Source organism: Ctenocephalides felis, unplaced genomic scaffold (genome assembly GCF_003426905.1).
Source record: "Ctenocephalides felis isolate EL2017-DRISC unplaced genomic scaffold, ASM342690v1 CF-g0.4_SCAFFOLD_01492, whole genome shotgun sequence".
NCBI classification, from domain to species: domain Eukaryota; kingdom Metazoa; phylum Arthropoda; class Insecta; order Siphonaptera; family Pulicidae; genus Ctenocephalides; species Ctenocephalides felis.
In genome coordinates, this window is record NW_020537646.1 from 38,197,462 (window position 1) to 38,216,504 (window position 19,043).

Consider the following 19,043-nt stretch of genomic DNA (forward strand, 5'->3'; position numbering starts at 1 on the left):
CTTTTCAATGAGGAGCTACATCCGTTCAAGTAAAAATTTGCTCAACTAGCCCCGCCCTACCCTACATACACATTGTTATGCGCCGACACTCTTACCTATTTAGCGTCACATTATGCCTCTATGTGTATACCAGTGCATACTACTATCACATTTATTACTCTATGAACTCTACATCTCTCGAGTTCCACTCTACATTCTATGGACTCTATATTTCCGGCTAGACACAGGACCTCTATGTTTATGACAATATCACACTCTCTCTCTGGACTCCAAAAGAAACACATAACCTTATAATAACCTTTAATGAAGTTCTGTATAATAATATCTATATTCTGTATAACTTGTGTTGTGTTTTAAAATACCAAAATACCAAAATTACCTCCATCGCTGAAGGCAAATATTTAACAACATGTTCTTGGATTACATTACACATTACTAAACTGCTGCATTAATCATGCAAAAATTTGACTTGTAAGTATGTACATACATATAAATTGGTCGCGGTTGGTAGTGAAATAATAGCGAATCCGTATAACTGAGCCGGATAAAAAAAACTATATTTTATATCGTATTGATATAGCTTTATAAAACAATAAACCGAAAAGATAAAGTTTTCTTACTATAGTCATCCTATGTTTACATAGGTTAAAAAAATACAGAGAAAATCCTTGACCAACTCATAAACTTTATTATTTTATCGTAAAGCATATGAAGAGTAATTATACAATGGAACGAAGCAATCCATACCTCTTTCATCTCCATTCCTCTCGGCGTGTGTTGTTCATTCGGAGGTACAATAATATCAAACGGGAAGCGCGTGGCGGGTGTTTGCGCGGTTTGCATCGCCGGCGGTGACCTTGTTTTCGCCGGCGGTGATCGAGGCTTCGCATGAATCGCTGCGGGCAATGCGGTAGCGGGCGTCGGCGGTATTGCCGAGTCTAACAAGGTTTCAGTTGGCTCTTCTAACGAACCGCTGCCTATGACCGCGTTGCCGTTTGCACAACTCTGAGTGTAAACAGTCGTACTAGCAACGGATGTTGTTGATGATGGTGTTGTTGATGATGCGTTGTTGTCCATTGGAAGACCACCGATTAGATCAAGACTGTCACCTCCTGTGGATCAAATAATAATACTTTAAAGTTGAGAATAAAAATAACAATCCACTAATACAACATGGAAGTAACTTTAAGTGATTTTGTTTACTTTCTCAAATTGTTGTTATCATGTTGATTTTGCTAATATTTACATTATTTATTTTATGTTTTACTGAAACCCTAATATATAACATTTTTGATCAACAATAATTTTTCTCAATAAGTCTATATTAACTTTTTGGGATAGCGGAGTGCGGACTCAATGCACATAACCAATGTAAAATAATTTTTTATGCGCACAATTTGTACAAGAGATTACTCTGTATATAACCTTGATCTGGCATTGCGTTAATAATATTCCTCTACGGAGTTCGAATAGTTGTTATTTAATTTATTTTTCGTAAAATTGCTTCATCTAACTTTATTTACTATTTTTTTATGGTTTAGATCTTTGTCAGTATATTGGTTCTTTTTACCCCGCATACATATATACTTTTATAGAAATTATATTGAAAAGGGGTTGAATCGAACTCAAAAATGGCAATACATCTTATTAAACAATTAAATAACGTATACTTAAAAATTACATTCAGGTGTCATGATCTAAATAAAGTGGGGCCAATGATCCGCGGATAAAAAAAGGTAAAAGTACAGAATTGTTTAACGATACTATTTTGAAGCAGAATGCATAAGATGTGTAACAAGCCAGCATCTTACAATGTCGCTATCAGAAAATAAACGGCCGGGTTTCAATATTCATATCAAAAGCATTTTGTTTCGTTAGTAGTTTTTTTCGATTTTGGGCCGATTTATTTAGATCATGACACCTGAATGTAATTTTTAAGTATACGTTATTGAATTGTTTAATAAGATGTATTGCCATTTTTGAGTTCAAATCAACTTCTTTTCAATATAATTTCTATAAAAGTTTATATGTGTGCGGGGTAAAAAGAACCAACTAACTCTTTATACTGACAAAGATCTAAACCATAAAAAAATAGTAAATAAAGTTAGATGAAGCAATTTTACAAAAAATAAATTAAATAACAACTATTCGAACTCCGTAGATGAATATTATTAACGCAATGCCAGATCAAGGTTATATACATAGTAATCTCTTGTACAAGTTGTGCCCATAAAAAATTATTTCATATTGATTATGTGTATTGAATTGGAGAATAAATTAGCTATTATTTTATAAAATCTCTTCAAAATATCACGTTGTTTCTCTTTGCCCAATAGCTGTCCCTTTTTACCTAGTCTATTGGGTAAAAAAAGATTGATGACAAATTTTTGAAATTTTAGAAATTTTAGATTTCTAGATTGCAAATTTCTATATTTAGGAATTATCTGGGAATTTCATTGAATATAGTTTGATAGTTGTTCGTTTGATACGTGCTATATGCTGTAATCATTTTGTTCATTCAATTAATTACTCAAAGTCAAATTGTACCAATTGTGTTACCAGTCAAAGTACAATTGTGTAATTGTAATTGTATAATTACTAAAAGTCAATTGTACTGTTCCATAGTACACAAACACAAATATATAGTATTTTCAACAATAAATTTCCGTTAGGGGGTCTTAAATTTTCAATTTGTTTTAAAAATTTCGTCCGCATAAGAATTTTATTCATCTAATAAAAACAATGTGTGTTTGTTATTTATGTGCATAATTGTTCAAATAAGCCGCAATTAGATCAATTAGCACTGATCCTTATGTTACTATTTTATACTTTTGAGATTATTTCTGCAAAAACTGTCGTCCCCATAGGTATTTATCTAATAAAAACAATGTGTGATTGGCATGCAAATAGGTTCTTCAATTGTGTTTTATATGCATAATTGCTCAAATAAGCCGATATTAGGTCAATTAGCACTTATCTTTATGTCACTATTTTTTACTTTTGAGAATATTTCTGCAAAAACCAACACTATATTTCTATTAAAGTAATTGGATAATTATGTGAACAATTATATGAGAGCAAAATTTTGTTAAATATTTTTTTAAATAAGTAATATCTTCAAGTTTTTCACATTTGCATTAATTGATTTATATTTTATTATAAACGAAAAGATTACAAATTGATTTACTATGCTTCATGTCTTTTGAATCGCAAAAAAAAGACCTATGCATCTTGTGAAACCAAAGACACATGAGTATTTGCACAATTCAATGAGTATGTCCAATTGTCAATATATGGAAATATAAGAAAGTAATATTTAATAATTTTATCGTTTTGATATTAATCACAAGTTCATTGATAAAATTGCCTCACCGTCCGTTGTTGCTGTCATATTTGTGATGAGGGTGCTGGCGCTATCTGTACTCGTATTGATTGTAGCCTCTGATGTTGTGCTACTTCCCATCACGACTACCTGAAAAATAATATTTTCAAATATGTTAATTGTTGTTATGAATAGATTGTATTAAAATGTTGTAGTTAATTTGATAAATATACGAATTAGACATTTATTAGTCGTTTACATTTTAGGATTAGGGTTTGATTCCGCTTCAGAAAGAAATTATATCCACTTAACAACTCCGACGACTCTGACAACTTTGAAACCTAATACTCGTCATAAATGTGTTCTATAGTGTGTTGTTCATATATCTAAGGCTTCATTAATTATTTGGAAATTGTTTACAAACAGTTTAAATATTTTTGTTCTTTTTATTATAAGAATTTTGTGCGTTTCAATATGCATACAAATCACAAATTGCATGCCAAAATTGAGATAATGAAAATATTGAAATATCAGGGTAATTCTTTTGATACAAAGGCTCAACTAGGCAATTAGACGGCCAGATAATTTATGAATAAATAATAAAGCAATGGTTTAAAAATTGTCAGATTGTAAAAATTTTGGCAAGCGATTTGGTAGTGTTGATAAAATACGGAAAACTTAAAAATCTAAATAATTTTTTTAATTATTTTTGAAAAAAAAAATTGTATACCATTCAAAGAGGTCAATTAAGGACAAAGATTATCGTATATAGAATATAGAACGCAAAACTGCATTATTTTGGAATTTTTTCGCATATTTTACACTTAGATGGTCATAAAAATACCTGTGAAACAAGAAAGCGAACGCTTCCTTCGACGCAAGTTTTTGTATTAGTTAACTTTAATCAATTTAATTATTTTTTACACAACATCAAAAGTACAAAAAAGTTAAATGCTTAATTCTTTTTCTGTACTATTTCAGTGAATTTAGTTGGTTAAAATTTGGTTTAATTCTGACGGAAAAAACATTTCAACCTGATATTTAATTTACAATGCAAACAGAAATTATATCGCCCTCTGAATGTGTTACTGCATTGCACGACTCTACAACTTTATTCGAATGACACTGTATATTTACCCTTATGAAAAACAAATTTCATGTAGTCGAATATATGTTTCAGAAGAGTTTAATTTAAAGATAGAAGATATTTAACTTGAAAATAAACATCAAGTAATAAAGTGCATCAATTGACGTAGTGTGTATAATGAAATAATACAAAACCTCAAAAAAATAAAATCCCACCAAAAATGCAATGCTAGAAATAAAAATTAAATAATAAATGAAAATTATAAATACTGTTTAGCTCTTAGGTAAGTCATTTATTTCTATATAAACTCAAATAACACTCAATTATACTCTCGGTCTCTACTCTATATAATCTCTATATATACTTTCAAAGTCATTAAACATTAATTACTCTTTTGTTATTTACTATACTCCATTCAATAAAAAAATTACATCATTTCATTGTTAATAATTAACAAAGAACGAAGATAATATTATAATAAAAATAAACAATAACACCATTATTAAAATCTTATTTGCAGGTGTATTATTCACCAGACCAATGAAACCCCAAATTGCATGATTATTTTTCAAATCACGATATTTTTTTCTCGTCTGAATAAAAAACATGCGAAACTCCAAAATATTTCTATTAACAGGCAATGTTTTCTAGAATATATCAAAAGATGCTTTTGTTATCAAGAGAAGAAATCTTTTTTTCTATCGGAGTTATTAGTAAGCATTCGGCATCATCTCACGCGGACAGTTACGTTTCCCACGAGGATTCTTCGTTATATGGAATGGATGATGTAGTTTTAGTATAGGGAAAAACGAGGAAAATCTCATACGAACAACATGTATGCTCTTGTTATACCTAGATTACTACAAAAAAATTAAGCTTGAATATACTTAATTCATAATTTTTATTATGTAAAATAAAAAGAAGTAAAAATGTATCGTTTTTTATGGAAATATTAGCTCAGCGAAAGACATTATCTCAAAGAAACCGACCTATTCCATTTATATTTATATGCAAGTATTAAAAACAGCTTTTTCAATATTATAAACTGACTGTAATATTATTTATACGTATAGGTAGTTATTAAAAGATTCAATTAATTTTATGAAGAAGTTTTTTAACATATTAGTTGATATTTAACTACTATAGCACCGAGAAGGCAAATCATATAATATTAATCAACAGCAATATAATATTTTACAGCAAAATAATATTTTACAGCAGTGTCTCTAATTTTATATATAATCAGTTTTAATTTTTTGTAATTTTAATGTATAAATACATATTTTATTTTAAAATTTAATGTTTAAATCACATTGGATAGCGTATTAGATTAATTTATAAACTTTCCAATGCTTTATTTTCTATATCGGATTTAATGTTATCAAACTGCAATATATAATGTAATTCATTTCATGGAAATGTATTGATTTTTCATTTTGATTTAATATGGATTGAAAAAGCTTTTCATTAGAACTAAATTTTTCAATTGTCTACCGTATCAAGTAATTTGATTAAAAACTGAAATTCATTTATGACTGATTAAAAGTATTCCGAGAGGTTTACACATATTTGAAAACGAATGAACACCTTAAATCGGAGTATTTTCTAAAAGCAAATTTTCAAAAATCAATGATTTTTATAAGTAACCAGTTTCCGTACGATTTTAATGATTTAGTATGTTCAGTAAATCGTCTAATTTTAATTTTAACAAACGTCAAAAAATATTCATTTTCTCAAACTCAAACTTTGAAGATTTTTTTAAAATTAAACTACTCGTCGTGAGGCCGTAATATTTTAGTAAGTTCTATAAGACCATGATATATATCGCTGAAAAAACGTTACTAATTTTTGCAAACTTTGACGAATTTTCAAAACTAAACGACTTGTCGAAGGGCCGTGATATTTTAGTATGATCTATAAGACTATAATGGTATCTACCATTAAAAAAAATCAAAAATCTTCAATAATTTTATTCCAAACTTTATTACTCCTTCTCCTTCGGGAAGTTAAAAAAATATATAAATTTCAACAAGCTGGGTACACAGAAACTTAAATAATTAATAAAAATAAATTATTATGTGTTAATAATATTTTGATTAATGTAACAAAATCATGATATTTTATGTCGTAACTTTCGGAATAAATAAATTTCAGTTTAATTACACATTTGTCCATTGAAACTTGAATTACAACGAGAGATATGCTAAATGGTTTATTTTATCTAAAATAAAGAAGACATATAGTATCTTTATATGGTCACTTTTCTAATTGATGCCAATACAATTCAATTCTTTATTATACAAATTGTTATCAAGCAGTATTACAAAAATATGCTGAATATCCCGAACACCCGTATAATCGACACGGTAATGTTTCAGCGCCAGGAAATCCGTTTATTTGGATCTTAATCTAATTATCAATATATATGACTATTCGCTCGAAATACTATAGAGATTATTTGCAAACTGATCGAGAATTATATTAATGTAAATTGGTTACGTGGATGGAGTAGAAACACTATATACGGAAATGAAGGTATAATTAGATTGCATTCTGATGTCGATATGCTACTTATTATACAATATTCAGAGTGTTAAAATTAGTCAATTTCCAAATTATGTAGGTGCTTTTATTAATACTACATAATATTATTAAAAAGTTTTTCGAAATAGTATAATTGCAAATGTGTATCAACTATAAATAAATAAAACTTAGAAACGTTGTACGGATATTTCAACACATTCAGTAATAAATATTTACTACCAAAATGTATATAAAACAGATTGGAAATAATAATTTGCTTCAGAAATTCAACTAAATTTGATAAAACACCCGTATAGAAAATACATTGTTCACAAGACATTTTAATTTGTAACAAACGACATTAATTATATTTTAAATTAAATAAACGGTTCTCGTAAAAATTTTATTCAACTTTATATTGAACTACAAATTTATTAATGCTAGTTCAACCAAAGTATTATGTTATATAGGGTATCTCAGAATTTAATATCAAACCAAAAAAGGTAATAATATTGACCTTATGTGTCCTGAAAAAAAAACAGAAAAAAAATATTTCAAGTTATTTGTAAATTATGAGCTTTTAAGTGCAACCTAGAGCTTTGGTGAAATTAGGATCATTTTTCGGTTATAGTGTTTTTTTTTTTATTAATTTTGTTTGTTCAAATTCAGGAACCGTAACCGTGAATAATATTTCTATGGCCACAAGACACAATTTTCTTAAGTATTTGTTAAACCCTTTTTGTTAAACTGTGGAATTAAAAGCTTGAAGATCTGTCGACTTTTAGAAGCCCTCTTGTTTTTTTTAAAAAAATGTCCTAAAGTGTGTTGGCATGTTTTATCAAAAGTTGGCGCATATAATCAAGATTGTAAAATAGTAAAATACTCGATAATTATTATTATAAAGAATATTTCTACTATTTATCACTTGTCATAATTTCACTAAAGCTCTAGATTATACATAAAAGCCCATAACTTCCACACAACGCGAAATATTTTTTTTTCTAATTTTTTCATGATAGTTAGGCAAGTTTTATTAAGAGTTGGCGCATATGATCAGGATTGTTAAAATATCAGGAATTAATTTAAGTGTTTTATCAGGAATGATAAAATACTTAATTATTATTCTTAAAAAAATTGACTAATTATGACTGGTCAAAATTGCACTAAAGCTCTAGATTGCACTTAAAAGCCCATAATTTCCTAATAACGCGAGATATTTTCTTTCTATTTTTTTTCAGGATAGTTTTGGCAAGTTTTATTAAAAAGTAGCGCATATGATCAGGATTGTAGAATGAAAAAATACTTGATAATTATTATCTTTAAAAAAATTGACTAATTATGACTGGTCAAAATTGCACTAAAGCTCTATAGATTGCACGCGAGATATTTTTTCAAGGTCAATACTATTACCTTTTGGATTGTATAACTAATATAGATATAAATATCTTCTTTCGACAAAAATGGCATGAAAATAGAGCTTTTACGAGAATCACTCGACAATTAATAATAAACAAAAAAAGTGTATGAATCTGATCGTCAAAAAATAAACCATTACGTTTTGCAATTACATTTTTCCATACCTTTGGCACATTGGGTTTGTTATTGCGGGCGTGACGCGCCGCTTTGAAGTTTAGCCTTCGTAGGGCGGTGGAGGCGGACGTCAGCAGATCGGTATCGGACCCCGATGAATGCGAAGGGCTCGGTGGAGGACCGCCCGATGATTGGCCTATTGAGACTGTCATTGCCGGTGAGCCTGGAAACGATATAATAAAAATGATTATTTATCAATCGATGTTGTTCATGCTGTCATTCGATAAAAACCAATTTAAAATATATTTCTTTTTTTTTTCTAATATTAATTACATTTAGTTTTGGTTTCACTGCTATTACTTATTTAATTATTATTATAATATTCTATAATAATATGTACATCTTTTTCAAAATTCTTCAACTCATTTAGTTATTCACTGTTCATATTTTCTATTTACTCTTTATTATATATATTTCATTCTCACAAAAAAATGCTCACTTTCGTTCTCGAAAAATATGTTATAGAAACAGTTGTAACTTATGGTGGTATTCTAGTGTGAAGGCATGAATTTTGGGTCATTTTTACATAATTGTAAAACATAGCCAATTAAAGTTTACCACAAGAGTACAGAAACAAGTAAAAAATTGACACGTGATCTTGCCCACGATTTCAGCCCTCAAAGTAATCCGAAACGAAAAAACAAGATTATTAATCAAGAATGAAGTCGCAATGGTATATACCAGGAACAAGCAAAAAGAAAGGATAAAGATCAACTAGAATTTTAACAAAATAATGGTGGCTGTTTGAGAAAAAAGTATCATTTTTCTTACCACTTTTTGAGTTTCTCGATTTTTTTAAAAGTAGCAACAATTGAAATTTGGGAATGGGGGTCTATAACAGAGAACTGTCTACAAAAAAGTTTCTCTGGAAAATTTAAGTAAATCGGTTCAATAGAAGTCTAGAAATCGTGTGCATCGTATTGAAAAAGACAGTTTTGAAAAAAACGCGTTTACAGCTTCGAAAAAGGAAGGAAACAGAAGAATATCATCATGATCAGACAGCTGTGTCTTCGAAAATAATTAGAATTTGAAAAAAATACTCGTACACACGATGAATTTTTCTGAAAAAATATCAGATCAAGGTTATGTATAGTGTTATTTCGGTAAAAAAGGAATCGATGAAATTTATATTTTGCATTGTTGAGATAATGTAGCTATTATTTCGCGAAATCCCTTTAAAATTAAAAATAAGACATTGGGCCTATTTGCATCTTGCCATATCATCTTACCCCGTATATAGCGTATTAGCAATAATTTTTTGAAAAGGGCTTATAATTTAAAAAAAATCATTTCTACTATGATAAATTATCAGGGATTCCTATTGAACATAGACAGTTGCTCGTTTGATTTTTGTGCAATAATTGGTTTCGTTTTCACAATATAATTTGCCCTGCCCTGCCCTACTCTCAATATTATAACAACAATATATGATATTGGAAAGAAAAAATCTGGTCATTGTGTTTTGTTGAACAGCAATTCAGGGTGTGATGCATTTTTTAAAGAAGTATTGTATCGTTGAGCGAATTTCTTAATATAAACTATTATGTTTAAAATAACGTTTTTATTAATTCACGCTATCGTATGTAAAATTGATTCAGAAATTAATCTTTCGAAAGAGTTAAATGACGTGCTTACATTTCTCTCTTCAGTTTTCGTTTAATATTATTAAAAGTAATATATATCATAACTTTCAATAAATTTAAAACTAAGAAAGTTAAAAATAGTTTACATATAGTTGTAATATAGTAGGACCTACTATACATTCACGTCTATACTTTTTTGTGAATTTGATATTGATGTAACATATTTTATTTGAGTTTAAAACAGGTGCGTTAGAGGTTCGATTCTATTACTTTCTCGTAAAATTTGAACATAAATATTAAGAACAACTGCTTCAGAAAAAACGTAAGATTTCTATCCTAAACTTCAAATAGTTAATACATAGTTTTGACAACTTATTAAAAGTTAATCATGTTTCTTTGTATGATTTGCCATTTGTGATGTTAATCTGCTACTATAGCACAGTGCATATACTACTCATACAATGGACTAACAATATTTTTATCCCTTATATTAGGATACAAATTTGTAAGTGTTTTTTATTATTGTTAGTTTTAATTCTTATAGGTATATTGATTGCCACTGAATGAAGGCTGAGATGGGAGTCGAAACCTATGGATTTTAAATAAATTTCTAAAACTTTCGTACTATTTTTCATTTATGTAACGCCCGACTTTTGAACTTAAATAATATATATATATATATATATATATATATATATAAAACTTTGCTAAGTATCAAATCCCAGATCACTGAGGTACCATTAAAATTCTTGTCTAGAATACACAACCGCATATCATTTTTTACGGAAACAAACATATATATATTTCATGGCCATGACACAAAGCCACTAGAATCCTATACCCACGACCATTTTTCAAGCGGACTCACCTTTGGGACTGTGGTTCTGGACAGAGTGCCTTGGGGATGGGGATGCCAGCCTGGTGCCAGATATCTGCAAAAAGAATCGAAAACATGTATGTCACTTGTGTATTGACCTCTAGTAATATAGAGCACAAAACTTTATGTACACTGAAAAGGGGCAATCTTTACAATCAAGTTTTTTTGCGGAACAACTTTGCGAGAAATATAAATCGTAGACTAGTGTGAGGCTATGGTCATTTTTCTTTAGTAGGTTTGACGTTTCCTTGACATTTAGCTATATATAAATTTTATGTCATAGGACATGTGTTGTATGATAGCATGAATAGCACGGAAACGCAATTTTTCAATAAATATGACATTTAACAATTTTATGTTAAAGTTTGAATATTGAGCTTTGATATATCAGACGAATCATATTTTGCTACTATTTTATATTATTCTTCGCGGTATGTAACTAAAAGCGCTTGTCAATTATTTGTAATCAAAATAATAACTAATTTTGTGAGTTAAAATAAATGTACAAAAGTAATTATTATATAAAATAGTTATTTTTGTTAGCTCTTTGCTTGAAATTACTTTAAAATAATTTTGCATTTTTGTTTTGCTATATCATCATTGTTAAATTAAGTAAAAAGAAATAAGTATGTATTATTTGTCATTCTCGCAAATTCAAGTATCCTGCATTTTTAAACTGAGCTAAATAGAAAATACCAAAATTACATATTATTGAAGTCTCTCATTTACGCCTCACGAAAATCAAGTAACATTTTCTCCTAAATATAATTAAATATAGAAGAGCTAGCATGGATCTGCCTCCGGGCAGACAACCATTTATTTTAGAAGAAAACATGATATATTTTTTGCCTCTTTTTCTTATTTGATTGTACTAAACTTATTATAGGCAGGTTAATATGATTAATTATTATAAAAATATACGTAGTTTATTTTTTTACTTCATCAAATAATGAATGAGTTTCTATTATATTACTAATATAAACTATTATATACAATTTTATAATAATATTTTTTATGAATTAAATTTTATTTATTATACAAAAAATAAAGCAAGTATTCTACACTGAATATAGTTTAAAATTTAAATTATATAGATATGAATTATATCACGTTCTTATATAGTTCATGTTTTTATTTTATTTATATTATATAGGGTAGCGCGGGGCACAAAGATCCTATTTGACTTTGATCAATTATATTGTAAAAACTAAATCAATCAAAAATTATATCATAACAAATTTCAACACATTCGAAACAAACAACTATCTGACTATGTTCAGTAAAACTCCAAACTAAATTATCACTATAGAAATTTTTTTTGTGTTTTTTTTTTCAAAAATTTGGGACGGGTCCTATGTCTTATTTTCAACTTTAAAGAGATTTAACGAAATATTAGTTACATTATTCAACCAATACAAACTTTAAATTTAACGAATGCTTTTTTTACAGAGATAATACTGCACATACCGTTGATTTGATATTTTGTCAGAAATATTCATCACCAGAGTTAAAATAACTATCGATGTTGCTTATCTTTTGTGAAGCTTTTTTCAACCTAATTTACTTTTTATTTGCTATTGATTAATTTTTACGTATTTTTCCAGGGTAAAGGTTCAGATGGTCCTTTCTACCCCACCCACATGCAAGCTTCCATAAAGCTTACAAAAAAAACTATAGAATCTAACTTAAATTTTATAGTACATTTAAATAATGTATACTTAATAATTATATTAATGTCTTGTAAACTAAACAACAGTGCTTACAACATTAGAATCAAGGTTATGGCTGGAATACATTATTTTCTCTCTACTTCTTAAAAATTCCTAACTTTATTGTACCTTTAAGCTCCACTATACTCTACAATATTTTTCCTAAAATACACATTTCATCATACAAAACTATATATAACCAAGTAAACAATTATATAGTTTGAATATATATTGCAAAATGAAAGCCTATATTAATATATAGAACAATATGAAAACTTTGCAAAATGATATTTATATAGAGATATAGAATTTTACCACATTAATAAAAGTGAAAATGTAATATCTTTTACAACAGCAAAATTGAACTGTTTCAATGCTTATGAAAAATATGTATAAAACAACAACAATATTAAAATTTAATAAACATTTTTAATCATTTACCATAAACATAATAATAAAACAAAATCATTCGAATGAATTAACTTTGAAGACGAAAACAAAAGTTTATAGCTCCTTTAAGAGCATTTGTGAGCGATAAATCCTTGAACCCTGTTTTAATGTCGAGTATTAACAAATACACGTTATTCGCATGTACGAAATTTATTTGACACCCACTTATTGTTATCAACACGAGTCACGATATATGAAATGGAATACGATGAGAAAGCGAATCCCTGTATTTAATGCGGGCGGTGTTAATAATGGTCTGACGGATATTAGTGAAGACTCTGGTCACAGAAGACACAAATCCAATATTTAAAATTTATTTTATTTACGCAAATATTGAAATTTGAATTTTACCTAGCGGCTGGGTCCTTTTTACCTAGCCTATGAGGTAAAAAGGACCTGGTGACAAATTTTAGAAAAACAGTAAAAAAAACTCATTTCTAAAATGATGAATTAGATAAGTTTTTATCAAAAATAGTCAGATGATTGTTTGTTTGATATATATCATTTGTTGTGATTTATTTGGTTTTCACAATATAATTGCATAAAGTTTGGAAACTGGACTTTTGTGCCCCACCCTACTTTAAAGTGTCAAAACTAAATATGTTATAAATATAGTGACACATATTTGGTAGTAAAGGGCAGATAACCATCCCGAATAAGTTACCCGATTAATGATATATTATGGGACGCACTATTGGTTCCATTGGTTCATTTACTAATTAATCGAAATTAATATTAAGGTAATACAAGGATATGCAAAAGAAAACCGATTGTAGTTCCGCAGTGGTCCAGTGGTTCAGGTTGTCGTCTTTTAGGCGGTGGATCAGAATTTTCACTTCGGTAGGGGAAAGGAAGCGAATAAGGGATAGATTGATAATTATAGGCGTGTAAGTGATAATGCAAGTTTATCTCGTTATTCAGAGTTAATTTATCAGTAGCAGCTTATTTATTAGTACAATTTCAGAATATTTTATTCTACATCGTATCAATTATTTCCAATAAATAATGTTTAACTTCCCGAAGAAGAAGTTTATGTTTTCATCAAAAAATCCGATTCGCTAATTGTATGTTTTCTCGACGTTTCAAGCCATTCTGAATCGAATGAGGCCAAATTTGTATGTGTGAACAGATTTTTTTGTCGTGTATCGACGTTTTCTGAAAAACGGCTGGACCGATTTAAAAAAATTAAGACATTCGACGACCGGCCAAACCGTTTCTTTATAAACAGCAGAAAAGTGAAAAATTTTTCGTCCACGTTTTTTGTTCAGCCCGCAATTCTGAATCGATTTTAAAAATTCAAATGTATTGCTTGGGAATCAACCTGATTAGTTTTTGGTAAAGATCGTCCGGGTCTTTTTCTTGTAATAAAGAGTTGAAAAAGATTTTTTTTGACAATTTTTATGATTTTTTGACGGTAGATACCGTAGTCTCATAGATCATACTAAAATATTACGGCCCTACGACAAGTCGTTTAATTTTAAAAATTCAAAGTTTGAGAAAATGAGTAGTTTTTTTTGACGTTTGTTATAATTAAAATTACTTGGTATAAAGATAGAGTACTTGGACTTAATAAACATACTAAACGATTAAAGTCCTACAAAAACTGGTTCGATTATAAAAAATATTGATTTGTGAAAATTTGCTTTTAGAAAATACTCCGAGTTAACGTGTACGTTCGTTTTCAATTATGTGTAATAAATTCACTCGGAATACTTTTAATCACTCCTTCCTTTAAATATAAATTAATTTATATTTCATTGATTGAGTCGATTATTTACACATATTGTAAATGTAGCTTGTCTGAAGGCAAAATACCAATACCAACTAGTTATTTTTTTAAATTTCTGTTATTAATAACAATCAGAATCAGTTACATTTTATGAGTTATTTTGATTGACAATAATTAAATATAGTTGTAGATAGCATTTACCTAAGTGAATTTAATGTATCAAGTTAATTGGAGATAATTGTTTAAGTCTTTTTAATTTTGGTGTAAAGAATAATAAATAAATATTTTAAATTTAAATGATTTAAATGAATTAACGTTATGTGTTGTAGTTCCTTCTATTGAATGGAGTTATAATGAAGAGAATGACTATATTTATAACACATTTAGTTTTGACATCTTTTTACCTCATAGGCTGGGTAAAATGGGATGACCAGGGGGTAGGTCCAATGTCTTATTTTAAATTTTAACCCTCCGTTGGTCGGATATTTATTTATCTTCAAACGGTCGGTGTAGTCTGGCTGGACCACACACTTTTTTGTCCAGATTTTTTCATTGATCGTCAGCTAATGAAATTTTAGGAAAAGTCCAGAAATTTCAAGTTGATAGGATTACTAAAAGTTTTTTTGTCATATTGAAGTCGAAAAGTCTGGCCAGACCACACCGACCGACGGAGGGTTAAAGGCGCTTTACGAAATAATAGCAACATTATTCAACCAATACAAAATATAAATTTCATATATACATTTTTTACTCTGTTTACAAACTCAACATGCTATTTTGTTAGAAATATTAATTATCAGAGTTCAAATAACGAATAAGTTATTATATGAAATTATTGAAGTGAAATTACTTCCTTTAACTTTCCTGTGGCCTTTGCCAAAGTAAAGGTTTTTTTAGTCGTTTTTACCCCACACGCGTGTAAGCTTTTTAATAGGTTATATAAAAAAAACTGTTGAATCTATTCTTAAATAATAATACATCTCACAATACAATGAAATAACGTACACATTTTATAAAACAATAGAATTACGTATACTTACAAATTATATTAAATTCTCCTAATCTAAACAACAGAACTAACAACTAAAAAAACCAACAATGAAAGAAAATACTTTCGGTATGAATTTTGCCATTTATCCCAGATATAATATTTACAATATTTTATTGATAATTATATAATTTTAACTATTTACTTATAAAATAATCAATAATTTAAAAAAAATCTCAACTTTTCTTGTTTTTGAGATATTGTTAGAAGATCTTTTTATCTGGGAAACTTTAAGCTCGGTCTACCCTATGTCAATATATAATAATGATAATATTGATAGACATTTTAAATAAACAGTATAATATCAAATATAAGTAGTAGATGACACAATTAACCAAATTTTGTACTACAGATGTCGCCAATTTGTTGGGAAAAGTAAATAAACGTGCGTAAAGCTGCCGGTCTATATCAGTTTCCGAGATATCCAAATTTTTTAATAGCCCGCTCACAAATAGATCAACGAGAAACGTTTTCATTCAGCGCGAATGAAATATGACCGTCGGCAATAAAACCTAATCCGATGTTTTAAGGCGACGCTGCAAAGAGCAATGAGAAAACATCAAACATCGAACAATAAACACAGTTCTTGCCATTTACGAGTACAAGTACTGTGTAATATATATGATAAGACTCATTAATTTATATGTTTGTGGAAACAAAAATTGTCACGAGACTGTTTTTATAAATTATTTAACAAATTCAATACCATTTCGCATTCATCTAGATTCTAGACGAAAGTGATATAGAGGAGACTGGGTACGGTTGTGCCAGGGCACAGTAGTGACAGTCGTCATAACAGATAAACTATACTCATTATATGATAGGGTGCAAAGGGAGAAAGTTGAAGTATGATTGTTCAAACAAGTTTCCATTATTCCGTTGAGTCTGCGCTCTACCTTAACATGATCTGTAGACCGCATCAAAAATAAGTTTTGATGTTCGAATTCTTTCAATAATAACTGTTATTTGTATGCAAATAGATAACTTTATTTTTTATGTAAATTATTATTAGTAGTTAATTATCAACAATTAGTTTTTGCTTAGATAATTCTAGCTTAGTCATAATGATGATTTGTTTTCAAAAGTGTGCGTTGGGTACGGATGTGACAAACTCTATGGGTGCGGTTGTGACATGTATTTCTTTATTCTTTCCGGGTGAAGATTAAACAGATCAAAAAAATAAAGTAAAGAGAAGAGAAAAAAGTAATTCAATATAAGAAAAAATGGCTTTACAACGTTATCTCATTCATTCTGTTTGAAAAATTATGTTTTGATGTATATTGTGATATTGTTGTTGTGTGGAAAATATTATTGTTAATAACGACAATAGAAGTCGTAATAATCGATTTTAGCCTTTATACTTATTATCATTTACCATATTTTTATGTCTGTCACAACCATCCGGGGGATATGGAGGGTTGTGACATTAGCTCTTTTCTTGTATGACTTGATTTTATGGTTAATCCATTCATCGTATTTTAGGACAGGATTTCAGAATTTCCTTATAGACAAATGTTCAGATTACCATTTCATTTACTTTCCGTCCAGCTAACTGGTAAATTAAAAAAAATATTGCGGAAAAAAGGTGGCACAACCGCACCCAATCTACCCTCAATGTAATTAATGCTCATTAAAAACAGGTAACAATATCTTTATATTTTAATTTGTGTCCAAAACTTGTTTGAAAAATATATAACTAAATAATAAATAATATTTATCCAAGAAATATTAGCAGTTAGAAACTTATTGGAAACATTTAAATTGTAATAAGTGTGAAACTTCAATATAATTATATACCATTACTATTACAACAATTGATTTAATTTGGTTTTTAAAAAATATTTTGCATGTTACCAACACACTAGTAAATTAAGAAAATGAAAAAATGATTTCTTTTTTTTTGTAATTGTTTGAACAGCAATCAGAACTCTTATATGTTCTATAAGCTGTTGGTTAAGACTCATGACTACTTATTTCATGAGAGGCAATTCATCGATTTACCATTCTCTTCTGTGTGGGATATTTTTGATATTAGCTCTTACGTCTAATAGTTAACATGTGATTGGATGTTGCAGCTATGTCCACGAAGGACGATTTTCACTTGGAATTATATTTTGATCTATAACCCCAAGTGGAAATTTGACATCAAAGCTGCCTGATGTTGGGCTACGGTGGTAGCGGGAATCGAACCAGCGAACCTGGGACTAGTTGCTGCTAGCCCACGCTCTAACCGATATCGCCACCGCTGGCCCAAAATATGAATAACATCAAATTAGATTACATTATATATTCGACCTAATTTTTTTCTAAGGTTTCTAAAAAAAAATATTTTTTTTTGGATTCAGTGAAATACGCTACAACAATTAACAATGTTGATTATTGAATATCTCTTTGCAGATATGCATAATGTTTACAAAATATAATCAGAAACAAAAAATATGGCTTAACAATGTATCACCAACTTCAAATCTGTAAATCAAAGCTTTACAGTTGTCGAGTGGATTTAATTATATTCAACTGAAAGAGAGTGATTGTGAACAGGCAAACATGTCGCACATGTTAAAATCACTACGAACACTATTAATGTTCAAACCACTCTCAGCATAGTACTTGTAAAATATATATTTTGTTAAAAAAAAAACAACTTTTTGTTAATTTAACAACTCTCGTTATTTTTATGTCCGAATACAATTGAAGAAAGTAAATGGGTCGTGGAACTTACTAATATATAACTAAACTAGCTGTAAGTGGAATTCTGTCTTAAGGCAATTAAGGCATCGTGCCTTAAGGCAAATTGCTGGAACTTCCCGTACCAAAAATTATTATTTTTTTAAAAACGATTAACATTTTTGAAAAAAAATTACTTTGAAAAAATAAGATTTTTGAGAAACTATAAATTGGACAAAAAATTACTTTTTTTTGAAAAAAAATTTTTTTTTTAAATTTTTTTTTTAATTTTTTTTTTTTTTTTTTGGAAAAAAAATTTTTTTCTTTATTTTGACATATTGTGGAAGATCTGAACTTTTTTTTCAAAGCAATCGTACTGCTTTAACTGCATAGGGACAAAATATAAAGCGCGTAAGCGCCGCGTCGCTGTCTAACGCATAAGCATTGGTACGGAACCC

General features: G+C 28.7%; 1 protein-coding gene across 1 annotated transcript in view; it reads right to left on the bottom strand.

The window, feature by feature from the left end:
• Window positions 1–203: 203 nt before the first annotated feature.
• Window positions 204–19,043, bottom strand: part of LOC113370749 — a 106,836-nt gene continuing 87,996 nt past the window's right edge. Inside the window, exons 2-6 of the mRNA XM_026611439.1 lie at window positions 10,974–11,037; window positions 8,513–8,685; window positions 3,373–3,472; window positions 748–1,112; window positions 204–262 (exon numbers count right to left, since the gene is read on the bottom strand). Coding sequence (XP_026467224.1) covers window positions 239–262; window positions 748–1,112; window positions 3,373–3,472; window positions 8,513–8,674 — 651 coding nt within the window. The 5' untranslated portion in view covers window positions 8,675–8,685; window positions 10,974–11,037 and the 3' untranslated portion in view covers window positions 204–238. The remainder of the gene's footprint in view (window positions 263–747; window positions 1,113–3,372; window positions 3,473–8,512; window positions 8,686–10,973; window positions 11,038–19,043) is intronic.